Raw genomic sequence first — 21,938 nt, 5'->3', positions numbered from 1 at the left:
CTTGTCAACGTACATACCTTTAATTCTTGAGGTAGCGAGTGTTGTGCGGTGTTTTAGTTGCAAAACGTCGTTGCGTGTGTGAGAGCGTGTGTAGTGTGTGTATGTATTGAAAGTGGTAGTTGCGAGAGTTACCCTTGCGAAGTCATACGTTTATCACGTTTTTTTGATTTTTTGATGATGTTTACACTTTGAACAATTACTTTTTTTTTTGTCTTTTCTTTTCTTGTTTTGGCTTTTGTTTTGTGGCATTTGAGCACGACCTTTTTTCCCTTTTTTTGTTTCTATTGGATTTCGTTACGGTGTTGACACCGTAAGAATGACAGCTGACAAAAGAAGTGCCAACGGTGTACCGCACCCTACATTATGGACCGAGACCAACCGGAAAGTGAGCTAATGCCCAGTCTCCTAAGTGGCTTATCTAACTACTAAAGATAATCCGAAAAATTGTCGTCAATGCGAGTTTTTCCGAGATCGGGTAGTGCACACGTGTCTAAGATTGTAGTAGTTGTCTGTCTTAACTATGTGCCAGGTAAAAGGTATGCGCTTATGTAGGCTCCCACGTAAGTGCATATTTTAAAAGGAGTATGCGTTTAAAAAGTCTCGGAATTTAAATTCCAACCAATCATTATGGAAATTACACAAATGCACAACCGGAAATCAGGTCATTATAACTGCGAATGACAGCCATGCGAAGAACTAAAGTGAAAATAAAACGGACTACAATACTACAGTTTTATCTGAAGACCATCAGCAATCGGATTACTGCTGGCCAGCCTTGAGATGTCAATTGAACCTTCCATTAAACGTTTTTCCCTAGATTGTATATAAATAGGGTATCCTCCCCACACCAAAGCCAATCGTTAGAATACAACATTTAACAATAACAAATACAAAACACACTAGAACACTACATCACAACTACTATGTCTGAAATTACATTAGGAAGATATCTTTTTGAAAGATTGCACCAATTAAAAGTTGATACCGTCTTTGGTGTCCCCGGTGATTTCAATTTATCCCTTTTGGATAAGATTTACGAAATCGATGGTATGAGATGGGCAGGTAATGCCAACGAATTGAATGCCGGTTATGCTGCTGATGGTTACTCGAGAGTTAAGGGTATGGGTGCCATTGTTTCCACTTTTGGTGTTGGTGAATTGTCCTTGACAAATGCCATTGCTGGATCCTTTGCCGAGCATTGTGCCATTTTGAACGTTGTTGGTGTTCCTTCAGTCAATGCTCAAGCCAAACAATTGTTATTGCACCATACTTTGGGAAATGGTGACTTCACCGTTTTCCACAGAATGTTTAAAAACATTAGCCATTCCAGTGCTTTTATTTCTGATATCAATAGCGCTCCAAATGAAATTGACAGATGTATCAGAGATGCTTATGTTTATCAAAGACCAGTTTATGTTGGTTTACCATCAAATTTGGTTGATATGATGGTCCCAAGCTCATTGTTGGAAACACCAATTGATTTGTCGTTGAAACCAAACGATGCAGATGCTCAAGAAGAAGTCATTGAAACTGTCGAAAGACTCATAAAGGAAGCCAAGAACCCGATTGTTCTTGTCGATGCTTGTGCTTCAAGACACTCTTGTAAACCAGAAGTTGCTAAATTGGTTGATTTAACCCAATTCCCAGTATTTACTACTCCAATGGGTAAATCAGGTATCAATGAATCGCACCCTAGATTCGGTGGTGTATACGTTGGTTCTTTATCGCGACCAGATGTTAAAGAGGCAGTCGAGAGTGCTGATTTGATCTTATCAGTTGGTGCTTTGTTATCAGATTTCAACACTGGATCATTTTCTTATGCCTACAAGACCAAGAATGTTGTTGAATTTCATTCCGATTACACCAAGATCAGACAAGCTACTTTCCCCGGTGTTCAAATGAAGGAAGCTTTACAGAAATTGTTGCAAACTGTCGCCTCTTCTATCAACCCATCATACACACCAGTTCCAGTGCCACAACAAAAGTTGGTTAACTCACCAGCTCCTCCAAACACGCCATTGACTCAAGAATACTTGTGGACAAAGGTGAGCTCCTGGTTTAGAGAAGGTGATATCATTGTAACTGAAACTGGTACTTCAGCTTTTGGTATTGTACAATCTCGTTTCCCCAACAACACCATTGGAATTTCACAAGTGCTTTGGGGCTCTATTGGTTACACAGTTGGTGCTACATGTGGTGCAGCCATGGCAGGTCAGGAAATTGATCCAAACAGAAGAGTCATTTTGTTTGTCGGTGATGGTTCATTACAATTGACAGTTCAAGAAATTTCGACCATGTGTAGATGGAACTGTAACAACACCTACTTGTTTGTCTTGAACAATGACGGTTACACTATTGAAAGATTGATTCACGGTGAAAACGCAACATATAATGATATCCAACCATGGAACAACTTGCAACTTTTGCCATTGTTTAATGCCAAAGACTATGAAACCAAGCAAGTTAGCACTGTGGGCGAATTGAACGATTTGTTCCTGGATAAGGCCTTTGCTAAACCGGACAAGATTAGAATGGTTGAAGTGATGTTGGCTAGAATGGATGCTCCAGCTAATTTGGTGGCACAAGCTAAGTTGTCAGAGCAAACTAATGCCGAAATATAAATTGATGTTATAGGCTTTGAAATAATTACTTTAATAGAGAGGATTCTTGATAGAGTTGCAAACAGGTTTGTTCTCTGTTCTTTCTTCAGTTTGGATGAATCTTGTGTATTTTCGGACATCTCCGTGCATCAAAAGCAGGAAATTATTTTGGAATTCGTGGTGGCTGTATCCCACAACGAACCAGTTTTAGGATTTATAAGAGGTGCCAGGGCACTGTCAGAGATGGACTGTGTCACGAACCAAGGGTGGTAAACTTCAATCTGCATTATCGTACTTTTTGGGTTCATCATTGCAAAAGTTTTGACGCTGTTATAGACTTTTGCTCATGAGAAGACGGCTTGATAAACACCTCACGACATGAGTTGATGCCTTATCACAGGATAGAGGCATAAGAAGAGGAGTATTAGACCTTGTGATTGTTTTCTCGTAAATCATACAAGCAATCTTTTTGTAGGGATCGGCATCATTGGCATTTTAATCTCTGTTGCCATCATCATCATCTTCCCCATATGGGGCAGGCAAAGCTTGTGGTGACTGATCCACCGGACTTAATCAAGGTTTATCTCAAAAGGGGTATTTTGTGAATTCGGGGTAACCCTTTATTTCCTGTTTTTTTGTTTTTGCAGCTGGCGGCCCGGCAAACTTGTTTGGTTAAGAAAGGGTAATGTAATCTTGCATATTTCCTTTGTGGTAGCTTTTCATTTCGGATATCGCCGTAAGGCATTTTCTGTTGTGTGGTTTTGTGGTTTTGTGGGTTTGTGTTTGTTTCTATTTTGATAAAAATGCGCCTTTCTCCAATCAGAAAGTTTCCTGAGAGTTACAAAAAGTGGAAATCAATACAGAACAAATATTTGGGAATCACTGGGAGTTGTCGGGTGTACTACGTATATGAGCTACGTAGCGTCTCAAGGATGTGATTAGAATCGAATAGAGCGTTCTAACTAGGGTATCGCACACGATAACGAAAGTACGTTTACTATTTCTTCTCATTTTTTCTTAAACAGAGAGGTTTATTGTTTTATTGTTTTTTAAAAGTGGTGTTCAGTACAGCGGTTATATATCTGAATATTTTAGACAGAGAATGACTTTTTCGTTTACTTTTTCCCCATGTTTCATCCCTCCATGTACACCCCTCTTCTTCTTCTTCAATATAGATCACCCACCCCTCTCGTTTAACGCGTGGTAAGGGAACCAGCCTCCTCAATTATCATAACCATTTTTTTACTTGAAGAGGTTGCAAACTGAAAATTCTCCTCTACGTGTTAGAAACGTCTCTTCCGTAACTCCTTTCTCATAAGCCTTTTTTCCATAATTTCTACTATTTGCTCAATTTTGTGTTATCTCTTTTCTATTGCTCAATTAATTTGTCCATTATGATGATAAGAGAGAGGGAGAGAGAGAGAAAGACGTTTACAATAAAGCTCCAACCACTCATCATAATCAAACATAATCCGCAGCACAAGAAAAATAAGACAATAAACAGTTGATGGAATTAGTTTGTAGATAACACAATGTAGTAGACTATCCCTTTCTTTTAACTTTAGTAATGCTTATTATATTATCCAATATTGCTTTTAGTAAAACTAGGCTGAAGTTAATATTTTCTTAAATTAATATATATATTTAATTGCAATCTTTTTCGTTCCAATTCGTTATCTTTTTTTTGATTTTTTTTTTCACTTTTTTAATTTATTTTATATTTAATTGCCTTTTGAAAAATTTAATCCTTTATCAAAAGGGCTTATATTAAACTTATATCTATTCACCGGGGTTCTTTCGGTCAGATCCATCACAAAAGATAACAATACAATCTATTTATCTTTCTATCAAATTTACTGATAACCGAATCTAATACACTGACACAGAGTCATTCACAAATATATATATAAAGCGAAGACATATACCGCTTTGGAGTCAATCGAAAGTTAAACTTCTGTTGTTTTTGTTTAACTTTTTCTCCTCATCAGTGTCATTTCGCAACTATATATATATACCTCATTGATCAGTTGGATATAGACGCCGAAACTTTAACCCAAACTTCTACCACCACCACACTCCCACCACTAATACAAACTTCAAAATTATTTCACCCCTTGCATATATACCTATACAAGATTTTATTTTTTTCAAACTCAATCAGTCGCACATACATATAATATCTCACATAAAACACAATGATTGATTTTACAAGGACAATCAAACGAATTTTCCATAAATGGACAACTAAAGATGGTATAATTGGTGACTATGACTACAAGTACTTGTTCGCTCCCGATATCCCTTTTCTTTCCAAAGAAGCTAAAGTGCAGCCCTTTTTTGGCTTAAATTCAGATATGCCACTTTTATTAGGAGCTATCTTGGGATTACAACATGCATTGGCAATGATGGCTGGTTTGGTTGTTCCGCCCGTGTTGATTAGTGTTTCAGCAAATTTACCAACAGAGACTCAGGAATATTTGGTGAGTGCTTCTTTAATTGTTTCCGGTATATTATCCATAATTCAAATTACTCGTTTCCATATTTATGGAACTCCCTACCATTTAGGTACTGGGTTGCTTTCAGTTGTTGGCCCTTCATTTGCTACAATTACCGTCACTTCAAGTGCATTTCCCATGATGTATGCTAATGGTACATGTCCTACGGCGTCCGATGGCACTAAATTACCCTGTCCTGATGGATACGGTATGATCTTGGCTACCGGTGTCGTTTGTGCCTTGTTGGAAATATTGTTGTCGTTCTTGCCCGCTAAAATTCTTCAAAAGATGTTTCCTCCTTTGGTTACCGGACCTGTTGTTATGTTGATTGGTATCAATTTAGTTGAAACTGGTTTGGAAGATTGGGTAGGTGGATCAAGCTGTGTACAAGAAACTTGTACCATGGGTAAATTCTCCAAGCCGTGGGGCTCAGCCAATTTTGTTGGTTTAGGTTTTCTTGTCTATCTTTCCATTATATTGGCAGAGAAGTTTGGTTCACCAATCATGAAGAGTTGTGCTGTTATTTTAGGATTACTTATTGGATGTATCGTTGCTGCTGCATGTGGATACTTTGACTCCAGTCAAATTGATGCTGCCAAAGCAGCTAATTTTATTTGGACGAAAACTTTTAAATTAAAAGTGTATGGACCAATTGTGTTGCCATTCTTGGCAGTTTACCTCGTGTTGATGATGGAGGCTATTGGTGATATAACCGCTACGTCAGATGTTTCGCGTTTGGAAGTTGAAGGTGAGGTTTACGAATCAAGAATTCAAGGTGGGTTGTTAGCAGATGGATGCAATGGTATATTAGCGGGTCTAATGACAGTTACTCCCATGTCAGTTTTTGCTCAAAACAATGGTGTTATTGCTATAACAAAGTGTGCCAATAGAGCCGTTGGTTATTGGTGTGTGTTCTTTTTATTGGTTATGGGAATTTTCAGCAAATTTGCAGGTGCCATTATATCGATTCCTAAACCAGTATTTGGCGGTATGACGTCGTTTTTGTTTTGTTCAGTGGCTGTTTCCGGTATCAAGATTATTTCAGGAACTGAGTTTACTAGAAGAGATAGATTCATCTTGACAGCAGCATTGGTACCTGGTTTGGGTTCAACATTGGTGTCTGATTGGTTCAGTTACGTTTTCACTTATTCCGGTGATAACAATGCGTTATCAGGATTCTTCGATGCTATTGTATTGGTAATGGAAACTGGTTTTGCCATTACTGGGTTTATCGGAGTTATACTAAACTTGATCTTGCCCCAAGTTCATGATGATGTTGAAGAAATCAATGAATTGATTTTAGAAACTGTTGGTTCTGCTGATGAACACGCTAGAGAAGAGTACGCCAGAAAGGAAGGAATCTCACTTGAACAATTAAAGAGTCAATTGTCAAATCCACATGCTCAAAATGTCACTAGTCTAAGGTCATCTGATGGGGTGCCTGATTTGCCATATCCAAACCAGAAATAGAAGTTGTATTGTTGTTTCTTTTGTACTATAGTTTTTGTAAAGTATATTATTATTATGATTTGTCCAGAGAACCGTTATGAATTATACTAGTGTAAGTTAGTAAAGCCGTATCGAATGGAGATTCTGATTTGTCGTCTAACAACTGTGATTCTCGTAAATGTTTTGTTGTTTTCATTGGACCGAGGGTAAAAAAATAAATAAGTTGCAATCGTACTTTGATAGTGCATAATCTACAAAAGCGCATTTTAATACCCGAAAGAGAAGAAGAAAAAAAAAATACTCAAATTAATTTCAAACCCCAGTTCAACAAAATATCAAAACACTACAGTTGCTGAAAATATTTTAAACGCCCAGAAAGAAGAACAAGAACAAGTAGGAACGATCCTCACTAATACCTTGGTACAGATTACAATACAAATCTAACTACTAACTACCCAATAGAATGAGTTTATTGGCAATTTCAGCAATGTCACCTCCACATAAACCCAGAACCACCAAAACACTTCCATTACACTTACTCCTCCAGTTAAACCATCTTTTACAGAAGTCCATATTTAGCAGGAAGTTCTACCAGGAGATCAACGACAAAGTATTGAGCAAAACATCAACTGTTGACCAAAATTTGTACTTTATATGTTACTTTTCCTTGCTTGTTTCATCAATACTCAACAACAAGTACCAAATTCGCGATTTCTTACGTAGTCAACATTACAAATTACTACAATTAATTAAAGGCGGAGCTAATAAATTAAACATTGATACGTCAAATATCAAATTTTTCAATCAACCCAAACCACAACCAACGCCAGAACCACAACAAAAACCATCAAAATTGGCCTATCATTTGAAAAAGATTAATCTGTATTTAGCCGATGTCAGAATCTTCAATAGATTAACTGACTCTATCAAATATATGCCCTGGTTAATCGATGAATACCATGCCTGGCGCAACCCTGGCGCAGCTAGTCCCAAAATTGATCGATTCATCAATATGATCCAAGCATTAAACTGTATTGTTTTGGAATTATTCGAAAATGCCGGTTGGTTAACTGAACATGACTGGGTGGGAACTGGCGATAACAATTACTGGTGTATTGAAACTTATATCTGGTGTTGTCGCGTTTGGGGCGCTTATTTACTTATCGAAATTGTCGAAATGTTGAGAAGAACTCCCGTTAGTAAATGGAGTAATAAAAATTGGCAAATCTCGTTGTTCAAGAATGCTGTCCAATTGCCCTTGGTTTTACATTGGTGTTTAAGAGATGGATGTTTGACTCCATTTTGGGTGGGTCTTTGCGGTTCCGGTGCCTCTTGGTGGAATTTTAAAGATATGTGGCTGTCAATTGATTTATCATAGACTCTTCAAAATAGACTTTTTTTACCACTTACGTAAACTTGATTTTTCCTCATTTATTTATTTATTTATAGTACACGATACATTGTTTACACAGTTGAAATTGATCACCATCGTCCTTCGCTCATATCAACTTAGTCGTATGCTGCTTGACGGTCGGCTTTGGCAGCTTTTCTTTCCATTTCATCCCAATCTTCACCACTTTCTTCACTCTCGGCTTCACTACCACTTCCACTTCCTGAAAAATCGCTTTCTTCGTCACTACCGTACTCTTCACTTTCTTCACTTTCATCTTGTGGATCTTCATCACTTGCTTCAAAGTCACTTTCCTGTTCTTCTTCTTCACTTTCATCTGATTCTCCAGTACCGGTCAAGAACGACCATCCACCATCCAAAAAGAATTGATAAGGATCAGCTTGAACCGTCTTGATAATTTGAGCCCAATTCAAATTCATTTGACCTTCACTAATTGGAATATCAACGTCTGTTAACCAATTCTTGACATCTTCAAGCAATTCCATAGGAATAGTATTTATATGAACAACTGGTTTAGCAAAATCTTTAAACACAAACACTAAATCAAAATTCTTTAATCCAAATTGAACTCTTTCCAAATGCGCAATTTCAACTTCTTCCAACGCTACAACCAAATATGGAGGATCAATCAATTGCACAAGACAGTCTCTAGTAGGAATACACAACACCGAGGATCTGAAAGGAACACCTTGAAAACCCAATTCTCTAAATGGGATATCCAAATCAACAAGCCCATTAGAACTGTCGGCAATAAGTTCAGCAAATTGTTTAAACTCTCTATCCAACAAGGCCTTTCTTCTCCTTTCTTCTTGTTCTTGTTGCAATTCGTCCTCATCACCATACCTATACTTTCTTTTCCTACCTCCAGTTTCGTCAAACGCCATATCACTAGCTTCACGGTAAAATTGCACATCAAATGTCTTTCTCTTTCCAATCATTATAGGATTCTTCAAATGACAATGTATGAGAACAATCAATTCATCCTTGCATGGTTGGAAAAATAGATTCTTAATGTTGGAAAACAATATATCAATCTTTTGGTCCATTTTGAAACTTGACTGATAACGCAACCCATTATCATGAATTTGCAATACACCACCAATTTTCTTGGTATCGGGCGTAGGTCTTACAAACACATTTTCCAATTTCTTCATTCTCGAACCTTTCAACTCTACAAGGTTTGCCTGCACAACAACATCAGCCATTTGCTTCTTTTCTTGTTCTCTCTTGACAGAATCCTTTTTCAAATCTTGAATTGCTTTGAAAACATCAACCATACGATCACGATCTTTAGATCTAACGGTGATCGATCTTAAGAATGTATTGTCAGGCGAGTCTTCATACGGCAACTCTGCTCTTCTAGTGACATTACCTCCAGCTCCTGGAGAGTTAAAGTTTAATCTGAGATATGTGTACTCACCTTCTTCATTTTGAGAACCACTCTTATAAGCATTGATGTGGAATGGAACTGGTCTCCCTGAAATTGGCAATATAATCGTCTGGTTTTTATAATCAATATGGATCTTCAAGTCAGCCACGCTGCTTGGAATTTGGGATTCACGCACATATGATTCGTATTTTTTGAAAATTGGCTTGTAATCAGAGGCATCAGTAGCATCAGCTTTGGAGAATCTTGCCAATCCTTCCTCAGTTCTCTTTTCATGCAATTTCATTTGGGTTTCTTGTCTAATCTTTTCAGCATTCTTGTCATCGTCATTGACATTCTGATGCCTGGTTTTATGTGAGTGATCGAGGTCCTCAACCGGTTTCCTCTCGGGCTTTACCTTTTTTTCATCATCTTCATCATTGAAATAAAACGACACATCCAGTTGCGCCTTTGGGTAATTTGTCAACAAGATTGGCTTATCAACACTGATTTTATACGTGTCTGTTAAAAGAATGGAATAGGTTTTGTTTTTGTTTGGCAAATTTTGAAATCCAATGGTTAAGGAAATTATTTGACCATCAGTTAATACTCTTTCAGATTTGGCATTCAAGATGAAAGTCGAGTCTCTAAATTCAATTCCAATTAACCAACCACAATTTTTGGTAAACTTGTCAGCCAAATCGGGTCTTTCCTTTTTGATATATTCCAAGGCATCTTGATACACCTTGCTTGCCTTGACACCACTTTTCAACAACTCCCCGGCAATGTATTGTTGCAATTTCAACAAAAACCCGTAATTATTTTCCATCTCTTTCGATGGATCAATTAAAAAAGTTCTTCCAACATTGGCACAATAAGATTTATACCTCAATCCAATCGATGACAAAATAACACCATCACCAACCAACACTTTCTCGTTTGAAATTGCACTAGGTTTTAAATCAAAATCACTTCCACTTTGAATAATTGGTGAATAACACCACTCCAAAAATTCCGGATCAAAACCCTTGATTGGTTGTAGCAAACTCTTTCCCAATTTAGTCTTCAAGTACCATTTGTTGTTGTCAATTTTGTCCTCAATTTGATCAGTCAATTGTGAGTTGGTGACTCTTTTCTCCTCGTCAACAATTGCAGTCATGTCATTAACAAATGTGTCCATCATGGCCACACTCGCATTTGAAGCAATTTTAGTATTTTCAAATTCTTCTGAATCCTTAATTTCCATTGCTTTTGATAATGCTAACCCCAAGTCAACAACTTTGAACCCGGAATCCTTGCTTGCCTCAGTCCACTCCTCGACAAACTTTCCTTCATACTTATCCTTCAAAACGGTTCCGTATTCATCACCCACTTTTTTCATATCAGCAATCACATCAACAAACAACTGCTTGTTTCTTTCTGGGTCTTTAGTTCTAGTCCATAGTTCTACTGTATCTGGCTTATTGGTCAAGCCTTTCAAGTATTTTGCTTTCCCTTCAGACGTGATGAAGATGCATCTCGAGGGCGACACATAAATTGCCGTATGCACAAATTCGTAACCCAATAACCAGTTTTGTAAAACAGTCGATTTCTTGTATGTATTGTCATCATTACGTGCACCAACAATGACCAATCCTTGCGGGATTGACTCATCCGCTAGAGTCTTTTGCAAGATTGCCAACCTTTTATAGAATAAGTTGGCGTCAATATGAACGTCTGTCATCACACGCGTGTTGTTGTAAAAAGATTATCTCACTAGTGCAGGCGATGTGGTAGCTATAAAATCAAATGAGCAGTCCCAATCGGATTAAACAATGATTAAGATATTTCTTTGATAAACTTTGGAATGTTGCCAGCAATGATAGACCTTTTGTTAAGTTTGGCAAAATAATTTCACTTCTCGTTCCTTTTGGTTGACGAAAAAAGTCCAAAAAAAAAACTTTGCATTGGTGTCGTAAAATGAAATGTTATGACATATACACGAAAGACGCGTAGAGAAAACGCGTTTTTTCTTTTCCACTCCAAACATAAACAAAAATATCAAATATGTTCTATAAATTCCCTTCTTTTTTCAGACTTCACTTTCAAGTCAATACAGTTCAGCACCAACCTAACTAGTTATTAATGTTTAGACAAGTAAAGAGAAAAACAGCTGGTAGAAGAAATTTTGAGGACAAAAAGTTCCCAACTTCAGCTGAATATACCCTACCGAAGTTGTATTCATCGAGATTGTCATTCTACGATTTACCCCCAAATCAAGAGATTACATTGGAAGAGTTTGAAAAATGGGCTATTGATAGGTTAAAGATTCTTATTGAAATTGAGTCATGTGTCGCTAGATCGTCATCTCAGAAGGATGTTGAGCTTGCTTTAAAGCCACTTTTGCTCAAGTATATGCCATTGAGTCCCAATGGAGATGAAAAAACAATGATCCAGGAACGTATGAAGGATTACTTTAGTCATTTTATTCTTCGTTTGGTTTTCTGTCGAACAGAAGAGTTGAGGAAAAAGTTTATCAAGAATGAAACCATATTGTTTAGGATTCGGTACAATTCAATGCAACCTAAAGAGCAACAAGAATTTATAGAATTGAATCTGTACAAGTTGTCATGGTCTTACATTTCCAGAGAAGAGAAGCTGGAGTTGATTGATAAACTTTTTGCTGCTAGTTGCTCCATGTTGAAGCAGCAATACACTTCCGAAGGTGATACAAATATAACCAATGATCATATAAAACAAATCATGGTTAGTAAGGAGAACTTTATAAAGTTACCCTTTGAGAAACTTAGTTCATTGGTATCGGCTAGATCTGTTTATTTGCAAGGTGGGTACGCCTATTTACCAACAAGCTTGCAAATGAACTTGTTAGCTACCGAATTTCAAGAAAACTTGAATGACATTTTAATTAAAACGTTCCAAGCGATTCCAAGATTAGAGGAAGACGACAGACTTTTACCTTTGCTTAATCACTTGTCACGCAACTTTTCCAACTTCCAATACGAGACTGACATCAATAGTGAACTCGCATCTGACATTAATGCATTGTCCATTACTTCGAAACAAATCATGTCCCATTACCCTCTTTGTGCCACCCACTTGCAACGTAATTTAATGGCCACATCACATTTGAAATATCTTGGACGTCAACAATTGGGAATCTTTTTAAAGGGAATTGGCTTAAACGTTGACGAGGCTGTCAAATTCTGGGCTCAACAATTTACCAAAAATGGAAACATGACACAAGAAACATTTAACAAGAACTACAAGTATAATGTTCGACACCAGTATGGTCTTGAAGGTGCAAGAATCAATTATAAGCCCTGGGATTGTGCCACCATTTTAAGCAAACCTAAACCAGGTCCCAAAGAATATCATGGTTGTCCATATCGTGACTTTTCCGAATCGCAACTTAAAACCAGTCTAGACGAAATGGGGATCAAGAACCAACAAGATATGAATTCTATCATGGATAATGTCAATAACCATGATTATACTATTGCCTGCACCAAAGTTTTTGAATTGACTCACCAAAAGGAAATCATGAATGCGGCGAAAGTACAGGGTCACCCACCACAATTGGAACATATCAACCATCCTAATTTGTACTTTGACAGGAGCAGACAGTTGGAGAGATCCGAATTGAAAAAGGATGACGCAAAGGAAGATTAGATTAGATTTTGAATTGTGTGTAAAAAATTAATTTATCTATAAATTTTCTATAAAGTATAAGAATTAAATTCAAAAGAATTGTACAACTCTGTCATTGTCGATTGTTCAAATGTTTCCGGTTCGTGTTCCTTCTCCTTTTTCACGTTTTCTAATGACTTATCATAGAGCAACCGCAACTGCTTAACTCGTTGGGCCCAGTTGGATACGTATTTTCCTGACAAGTCACTAGCATGCCATACATTGGCAAATTCGCTGGCTAAAATCGCAATTCCTCGAACGAGTTTGGGTAACTGGTCCTCGCTCACGAGTTTAAAATGACAAGTGGCAAAAATAGCAGGAACCCCTGCTCTTCGAAACGTCTTCACTTTGAAGAATTTTCGTCCGTGTTGAGAAGTATTTAGTAACGATGTTGATCGTTTAGTTTCTATTGCTTGTGGAGATATAACAATGTTTAGGAAATTGAATTGACTCTTGATTAAATTAAAATTAAAGTCTTGATTGCCTGATTCATCAAAGAATATATTGACATAGTTATTTCCAATATGGCGCTTCTTCAAGTCGATGACCTTTTGGTTTTCAATAGTGCTTGAAATTAAACCATTACTTAGAGGCGCAGATGGGTCTTCACGATGCATCATTGTTGTTATGTGGAATATCACTTGCGTCAATTTACTACTCCAATATCTTGCATACTCTCCATCCAAATCGAGCTCGGTATCTAATCCGCCAGTGTATATATCTCTACTATTCTTCAATTTAACAAGATAACCAATCTTGTCCAAGAACTTGAGGTAGTCCAAGGAGCCAACTTTGTTTAAAAATACTTCATTTTCCGTCGACTGATTTTCACCAATGTATACAATACCGATCTTGTGAAACTCGACACTGGGGATGCGATCCAAGACCGATAGTCCTCGTGAGATGACAGTATCCTCCAAGACAGGTATTGGCTTCACTTTGGAATCAAACAACTGCAACAAGTAGTAGTTTGGATCAATCACCTCAGGTGACTTTTTCAGCACCTCGGTTTCATGTTCCAATTTGACAACCAACTTGCTGACTCCAGTAGGCTTCCTGATTAGAATTTCCGTATCTCCAAGATGGACCTCAGTTTCGATGCTCACTACCGAGCATCCAACCATCCATCGGTTGAGTACAGTACGATCGTCGTCGCTATTTTGTCTCTTTTTCGTTGAATTGACAGCTTTCAAAGGCAAATCGCTAAAAGTGAATTTCCTCACAAAGTCCAAAAACCCAACCGTATGATCACCAAGTTGTCCCGACTCGTTCATTTCATCACACGCAATCAATTGTTTAATCAAAAAAGACGAGATCTTCTTTCGCTCACTCATTTCAATTTTAAGAAACCAACTCGATATAACATTGTATGAAAGTATCAAAATGTACTGCAGCATAAAAGATGAAAGGTATTTCGTCTTTGTCGACGGAGTCTTTTCCACTTCTGCATCAACTCCATGCTGTTGCACATTTGGCATTACAGGATGTTCTGAATTTCTCAATGCAGTGTCTCGTGTATATTGGATATACTTGAACGCAATCCCAAAAACACGTTTAAATTCTTCCATGGTGAAATCAGAAACCAAAAGGGGCAAGTGGACCAACGAACTAAGGAATTCCAAAGTGTGCGTACTGGCATTTGCACTAGTAATACGCGTTTGTAACTTTGTCAAGATCAAAGTAAGGTATTTCTTGATCGATAACGGAATTTCGTAGCAACAAATCGTGAGAATGTTTATACATGGAATTGCTGTCTTTTCCCACGAACCTAATCCAAATATCAAGCTCGACGTTATGTGATCTTCATCGGATTTCAGGAATAAATCATGGTAACCGATGAGTGCGGAAAAAGTCCTTACTAATGCCACTTGCAAATCAGCCTTGGTTAAATCACCATTTTTAGGGAATGATAGATCCTGAGGTAATTTCAAGGTTAACTGATCACATGCTATAGTTTTCAACCGAAGTATTTCGTCTTCACAGTGCATAAATAATTGCATATTCGACAATTGGGAACAAAAGTGAGCCCAAACATAAGAGTAGACTTCCCACTCGACAAAGTTCTCCACAATATGCAAAACAATGCCAAACCATTTCTTGATATCAATGAAATAAATTTCCATGCTGTTCTCATTGGTCCTGGGGAATAGAATTTGCAAATTCGCTTGTGGTTTGTCTAGACATTCGCTAGGAATAAAGTCAACTGTTTCAGGATATGTCCACAACTGACCAGCAGTCGGTGAAACATTGTCTCTTTTGAAGGCAGACGCCAACCCAACCATATCTTGTGGGTTAGTGATGTATACATAATTTTCTGCAGTCACCCTTAGCCTGATGAGACATTTGGCAATTGTTAGCAACACTTGTCCATTTTGTGTTGTGTTTGCAATTGATATCAACACGTTATAGCAATCCTGTTTTCTAGATGCAGGTGATATGGCGAATGAAATACAGATAGCCTCAGCTACCTTGACTAAAAATATGGTGGAAACTTTGCTCATGGATTGAGCAGGCTTGGGACTCATGTACCCTCTTGACAAGATGATTTCGTTTCTTGGTGATGCTTTCTTTTCGTAGAATGGTTTCAACAAAGAAGTGAATTCAGAAAATATTTCAGATGAGGATTTAGCAAGTAGTGTTGCTAAAATTTCTTGACATAGGTAGCAAAGTAGGGCCTCATCTGTTTCTTCACTCGATTGTTTTAAAATTTCAAGAAAAATATCATAGTTGTACTTTTTCTGTTCAAACACTAGCATTGACATTTTGAAGGCTTCGTATATTACCTGAAGGCATTTCACTCTCACAGCTGTACTACGATTGGCATAGTAAAAATGGGTCAACAATCGTAATGAAACATCATGCCATATTGGGTTCAACAACGTACAGCTTTTATCTTCCTGGAAACCCTGCAAGACAAATAAAGCAACATCTTCTGACAAGTACGGACTTTTTTCCACAAAACACTGCAACAATTTATCTTTAGGAACTGTCAATTCATGAGATTGATATAAGGTTTTTACTGAATCACACAAGTTCCCCATTAAAACTTTATCCTCATCGTCATTGACTTGGATCGCTTCGAGCACATCAAACAATGAACATCCATCACAGTACCAAATTTGAAATGGAAAGATATCATTGAATAAACCAGCAGAATCTAATTTGAAATACTTTTCGTAAAACAGTCCAGTGAATGCGTTTGCCAACATTTCTAGAATCTTCTTGTTGACCAAATGTATTTTTAAACTCAAGGTGCCTAGAAGAGAGCGCAAATAAAGAAACAGGGGGAATTCGAGCTTACTCTTTTCCAAGCGAAGTCTTACCCTTAGTAGCTCTATCAAGTCCAAGGATCCAAGACAAGTGTAGATGGCTGGAGTAAGTTGATTCTCGTGAGAAAGCTGCCTGAGTGAGGGATCCGAGATTTGACTACACAAAGTAGTACAAATACTTAGCGATGTACCCTCGTCACACATATTTTCAACTGCTTCAAGAGCTCGTTTCTTTAAATTCGGGTCATTTGTTTGCTCATGAGCCATTGCCAAATACTTGATGATTTGAGAAATATTTTCACTTCGTATCTTTCTAAATGAGGTAAAACAAGTCAAAAAGTCAACTATAGCTTGGAGATATAGTTCATTGTTCGTCTGCACGGTGGTCACTTTTGACACAGTCGCATTTGAAAAATCTTGCAATATAGCATGATTGAACTTTAAACAGTTGGTTATAAAGTGTAGCAACTCAATGCAATTGCTAATCAGCAAATCGGTCTGTTTGTTGTCCTTATAGTTGCCACTTGAAACTGAAACAAGGTTATCGACTCCCTTTGTTAACCATCTGATTAAGTTTCTATGGTTATCAAATAGAACGAAATCATGAATATCGTGGCCATCTTTCGACAATAAAGTCAATGCTCTCAAAATTAAAGTGAAATCAGGATCAAATTGGTTCCTCGAAAACAGAGTGTATTTGTAAAAATCATTGAAATATCGAGCCCGAGCGCCAATCGAATTATCGTCCTTCTCAATACAAGTTATGCACAACTTAAAGCCCTGTCGCCTGATGTTGCGTGGTTGCTTGATGTCGCAAAAGTGTCGTACCAAGTACCATATTTCTTGAATAGACGAAATTGAGAATCGCTGGATGCTTTCTGTTAGTTTCTCTAGTGCTTCAAGTTGAGCTGGAGGTGAAGTTGAATCTGATAGTAGCTGATTCAATATTAGTTGCAAGTTTTGGTCTCCTCCAACAACGGTAGGATTGACGGTGATAGGAACATCTCTCGACGTTGATGGTTTGAATGATTTGGTTAAAGATTTAATGACACTTCCTATCCCACTAGACGTGCCAAATGTAGGGTGATGAGTAGACATGGAACACTATGAAAGGTGGGACGTAATTAAGGGTTCTACAGTTATTTTTTTTTTATTCTTCTTTCTGTGATGACAGTTCTAAAGTTTAGCCGAGCTATATTGAGTAAGGATAATCTACAACTCTATCCAACTCACAAACACAATTAATATATTATAAAAGCACCATCTATACTCTAATTCCATCAAAGAACAAAACGTCTAAATGGAAGCCTATGCTGAACGAAGTAAATTAAATCAAACATTAAAACTAAAATAAATCATTAATGGTGGATCAGCCATACAACAAGTCCACAATATAGCAGAAACCACCACCCCATGTAACCTTTTGCAAAATTGTCTTTAACCATCTAGGACGAACCTTGACAAATAGGTTACCACAGTTGTATCCCTCACTTTCTATTCCTACACCCCATTTGATATTTTGTCTGACATTGCATCCGCTCCAGAAATTCCACCATTTGGCACGTTCGCAGGGTACTACCCTAAGTAAATTCTTCATAAGAGGGCCTGTTGGACCATTGATGTATTTGTGCCCACCAATGAATGAATAAGTTTGTCTCTTGTCATCATCTGCAAGTTGTTGGTCGCCCCAGTGTCCTTTAAATGATAACCAATTTCCGTAGCTCCATTCACGTCCTACGTGTTTGGGGTTTGAGTTGTTTGTCGAGGGAAAAATATGCTTTCCATCGTAGGTATATCCAAGATAGTTTCTAGATGGATTCCACAATGGGCCACGGTCAGTAAAGTCACTTAGTATGTCATAAGGCAAATCATGTGGATGTTGACCAACACTTGGATAGTTGGCGTGTGTACCTCTAGCACTGAAAATGACTGGATGTCTTGGGTCTAATGCGTATTTTTCTAAATTGTGGTAATAAAATGCACCTCCACCACCATGTGCTGACATCCAGACAATGACTGGTTCCCCTTTGTAGAACCTCACCAATGAATGTTCCCAATCTCCTACATGGTTGCCATATGGTCCTTGACCCATCACAAAGGGACCCAAATTGAACGAATAAAAGTAAAACCAGTATGCATCAACCCAACCAAAACCTTTGTCGACAACTATTAAAGTTGCAGGAGCATTCTTGATTTCTCCGTTGATTAAGCTAGGCTTATTTTTGACTCCAGTAATCCAGTCGGGATCTTTGTCGAAATCGGAGTTTGACGTCAAAAACAAGTCACAAGAATGTTTGAGTTTGGATAATTTGTCCAAATTCATGTCCTCCTCGGTGCCCGGGTACACCGAACCATTTTCAAACGTCACATGAAAGTTTGTAACGTACTCGCCGATATCATAAGGGAGATATCTTTCTTCACTGTACAAATGCACCATTGGCGCGTAGTCTATTACATATTGAGGAATGTGACCCTGTTCCAACGTCCTTTGAGTCTTCTTTGGTGAACTGACCAATGGTGGAAAGTCCTTGTACTTTAAAGGGTTTCTCAAGATGTTTTCAATTTTCATTTCCCTATCCTCATCCTGTAATACGTTGAGTATATAGCTATCTCCATCTGATACATCGAAATATGTCAGACATAAAACAGAAAATGCAAGTATTAGTAGTGCTAATAGTTGTGACAACATGTTTGTTCTTGCTGTGTGATTGCACGTGTGAAATCAATCGGTTGCTTTTGTAGCGAAAGCAGTAATATTATTGAAGCTCTAGCTTAAATTGCTAACAATCTGATAAGTTAGATTATATGACAGTCGTATGAATGAGGTATAAACCTTGCTGTGGTTTAAAAAGAAAGAAACGTGGCTAGCTTTAAGTTGATGAGTTTGTTTGAAAGCTTTGGTTTCTGCTTTTATTTTTATTTCTTTTTATTTCCGATTGTCTTATTTATCTACTGTCCCTTTTTTGTGTCTATTCAATCAGACAGTCATTTCTTTTTAGTTTTGTCTTTTATTTTTCTCTAAATTGCCGATGTATGGAGACAACGGAATCTTTTTGCAGTGTTTTTATTTTTGATTCATACCAGTGCGACATAATTATTCATACCGAAACGACTTTTAAATTTCAAAGTAAACCGACATAAAATTTTCAAACTATACAACAAGCCAACATATTTCCCCAAATTTATCCTGATTGACAAGCCTCGTAATACTTGCTGCTAGACTAAGGTGGCAAGCTTGAGGGCACTAAATAGTAACTTGTTACTGTACCCATTTTTAGTTTTTGGGTTTTAGTTTTTCCTACTTTCATTTCACAAAGGTTTTGCAGTCATTTTCTCCAGTTAAAAGTCGTCCCCTTCTTATTCATTACTTTTGGAAAAAGGATTCATACTCCAGAAAGATTACAGTTCCAAACAATAGTGGATATTGCCACTGGCGTGTCTACAGAGCCCTTGACAACTTTCTAAGGATATATTTGCTGTCGCTTCTCTTACCCTTGGTGTTGGCTGTTCTTTTCTAGATAGACTTACACACTGCCCATAATTCTTCAATGGCATTGAGTCCTGGCGAATAAGGAGGCAAAAACACTAGCTCCATTCCACTCAGTGCTACTAATAACTGGAGATCAAGATGTTTATGGATGGCTGCATTGTCAACTATCAAATACTTGATCTCTTTAAGTGTCTTGTTTGCCTCAATTTCTCTAAGCACAGACTTGACAAATGCACAGAAATGATTGGCTGTGGTGCCAATTTTTGTCTTCTTTTTTTCCGAAACTGTGGCATTGGAATCTATTTTTCTCTTCTTGATAGGGGCAGTTTCGGCTGGAAGTCGAACCTTCAGTTAAATTGTTAATTGGAGTAGCAGAAGACATGGTTTTAATAATAACCTTTAAACTATATATAATCGTTAGAGACTCTATAACAACAACACACAACTTCAAGGGAATTTGCATCCTCATTTATAATCTACATTAATGTATGTTTAGCCTTATGAACGCCCTCAGAACGTTTAGTTAACACACGCTCAAACACATTAAACTCATCAATAATGACTTCCTGTCCGTCACGAATGACCAATATCCACAAAGACAAACAATAAATCCCTTAATCATATGAATGTACTTATGAGACCATTCATTTCACTCTTAGATTATTAATCAATTAACTTCACAAAACACTCTAGATGATTCTAAACTGGTTGCAAATTCTTTATTTTGCCACTCCATAAACAAGTCGTGTTCTTTGACCACGAAGTTAGATCCTTGGATTACATACATCAACATCTTCTTTTTCCAATTTGTATAACCCCTTTCATATCCTATTTCACGTTGGAAACTTTAACATCCTAGTATCTCGGGTAGTTTTAGCGTACCATGAACTGCGCACATCATTATAGAAATTTGAACAAATGCATCTCAAAACAGTAGAAGCGTATTGTACCAATGGGTCAAAGGGAGATGACATTCGGTACAAAGAGCAAACTGCCATCAGTTACTACGGTGAATGTGAAAAATCTTGACCTCTGATTTCTAATATAGGACCCATTTGGATGCTGATTTTATCTCGGTGCCACACAAAAGGACCACTTTTGCAACTTTGTATCACAACCTTTGGTGTTTCCTTAAACTGGCCACTCTCTCTGCCTATATAAAACCATAGTCTCTGGAACATGTTCTACAAATGTCTTGATTCACGTTTTCCGTATACATCATGCAGCTTTCCGACTTGCCTATTGAACTACTCATCAGAGTCCTCCCAATAGAGGATTGTCTTCTAGACTTGCCGAATGAGATCATCATTCCTTGGTTGAATTTGTTGCCCCAGGTGGAACTGTTTAGAATTTTAGGGGATAGTGGATGTGGTATAATGCTTACCAAAGAACGTCCGAAAGCATACACCACCATATCAGGTAAGAGATGCACCAAATATGGAAATTGTTTTGAAGAAGTAGACGCTGCTCTTCGAAAAGTGTTTGAAAAATTTGCCTGCAAGATCTTTATCATAGCTGGACAACCTATTGAAGCCAAATATTACAAGAAGTATATAATATTTGACTTTGAAACAGTGAAGAATTTGATTTGTGAATACTATCCTTTACTGAGCTGCCTTGGAGTTTGGACAGGGTGTGATCTACAAGTTGTTAATCTATGGACTCCTTATTTTATGTGGAATGTGTATGAGGGTTTAAAAAAATTGAGTGTTTTCCACCCTTCAAGGTTTCATGTGGCTCCTGAATTAATAAAGTTTTCCAACTCTTGGTTTAACGACAATGAACTATTGAGTCAATGGGTACTATCTACCTACCAAGATTGGGTGCAGTGGATTGAAAACTTGGAGATAGTCATGTCTGTTGATGAATTTATTGAAATGAAAAGCAATGTTTCGTATATGGTTAACCTTTTACAACCTAAAGAGGTGAGGATACACTTGAATTTGGTTGAAAACAGAGCAGGAGGCGAAGAAAGCACAAAACATCCAACCGATTTTCCTATCGAATGGGTCACTGATTTGTTCGTTGTAAATAAGGTTCAGATATTTACTTTGCATTATTTTGAATCCCACACCACATTTGATGGCCTTGGCAAATTACTACGGGAAATGCCCCTACTCTTGGAGCTCGATCTAAGCTTTGGAAAGTTGGACCTAGAGAATGTTGCAGGG

The 21,938-nt window shown here is 37.6% G+C and overlaps 8 protein-coding genes across 8 annotated transcripts; 5 read left to right on the top strand and 3 right to left on the bottom strand. All coding sequences in view use genetic code 12, as the record gives it.

Moving 5' to 3' along the window:
- Positions 1 to 923: 923 nt before the first annotated feature.
- On the top strand, positions 924 to 2,621 carry PDC11 (indolepyruvate decarboxylase 1; the record flags this gene model as incomplete). The annotated part of the gene is made up of 1 exon (XM_051817433.1): positions 924 to 2,621. The coding sequence occupies one exon, from the start codon at positions 924 to 926 to the stop codon at positions 2,619 to 2,621; it is 1,698 nt and encodes a 565-aa protein (XP_051669313.1).
- Positions 2,622 to 4,795: 2,174 nt separating this feature from the next.
- On the top strand, positions 4,796 to 6,565 carry XUT1 (Xut1p; the record flags this gene model as incomplete). The annotated part of the gene is made up of 1 exon (XM_051817432.1): positions 4,796 to 6,565. The coding sequence occupies one exon, from the start codon at positions 4,796 to 4,798 to the stop codon at positions 6,563 to 6,565; it is 1,770 nt and encodes a 589-aa protein (XP_051669312.1).
- A 442-nt stretch (positions 6,566 to 7,007) lies between these two features.
- CSO99 (Cso99p) lies at positions 7,008 to 7,922 on the top strand (the record flags this gene model as incomplete). The annotated part of the gene is made up of 1 exon (XM_051817431.1): positions 7,008 to 7,922. One exon carries the CDS (start codon positions 7,008 to 7,010, stop codon positions 7,920 to 7,922), a length of 915 nt encoding a protein of 304 aa, XP_051669311.1.
- A 131-nt stretch (positions 7,923 to 8,053) lies between these two features.
- Positions 8,054 to 11,044, bottom strand: CDC68 (chromatin-remodeling protein; the record flags this gene model as incomplete). Its single annotated transcript, XM_051817430.1, has 1 exon — positions 8,054 to 11,044. The coding sequence occupies one exon, from the start codon at positions 11,042 to 11,044 to the stop codon at positions 8,054 to 8,056; it is 2,991 nt and encodes a 996-aa protein (XP_051669310.1).
- Positions 11,045 to 11,445: 401 nt separating this feature from the next.
- Positions 11,446 to 12,990, top strand: PRI2 (DNA primase subunit; the record flags this gene model as incomplete). The annotated part of the gene is made up of 1 exon (XM_051817429.1): positions 11,446 to 12,990. The coding sequence occupies one exon, from the start codon at positions 11,446 to 11,448 to the stop codon at positions 12,988 to 12,990; it is 1,545 nt and encodes a 514-aa protein (XP_051669309.1).
- A 47-nt stretch (positions 12,991 to 13,037) lies between these two features.
- On the bottom strand, positions 13,038 to 17,375 carry TSC2 (Tsc2p; the record flags this gene model as incomplete). The annotated part of the gene is made up of 1 exon (XM_051817428.1): positions 13,038 to 17,375. One exon carries the CDS (start codon positions 17,373 to 17,375, stop codon positions 13,038 to 13,040), a length of 4,338 nt encoding a protein of 1,445 aa, XP_051669308.1.
- Positions 17,376 to 17,646: 271 nt separating this feature from the next.
- On the bottom strand, positions 17,647 to 18,966 carry CANMA_005083 (uncharacterized protein; the record flags this gene model as incomplete). Its single annotated transcript, XM_051817427.1, has 1 exon — positions 17,647 to 18,966. The coding sequence occupies one exon, from the start codon at positions 18,964 to 18,966 to the stop codon at positions 17,647 to 17,649; it is 1,320 nt and encodes a 439-aa protein (XP_051669307.1).
- Positions 18,967 to 20,987: 2,021 nt separating this feature from the next.
- On the top strand, positions 20,988 to 21,938 carry CANMA_005082 (uncharacterized protein; the record flags this gene model as incomplete). The annotated part of the gene is made up of 1 exon (XM_051817426.1): positions 20,988 to 21,938. A coding segment is annotated over one exon (951 nt), but the record flags the coding sequence as incomplete, so codon positions are not given.

This window comes from Candida margitis, assembly GCF_024628925.1.
Source record: "Candida margitis strain CBS 14175 chromosome Unknown scaffold70, whole genome shotgun sequence".
Lineage (NCBI taxonomy): Eukaryota > Fungi > Ascomycota > Pichiomycetes > Serinales > Debaryomycetaceae > Lodderomyces > Lodderomyces margitis.
Note: the sequence above shows the minus strand (reverse complement) of the source record. Positions and strands in the feature narration are given on the sequence as shown.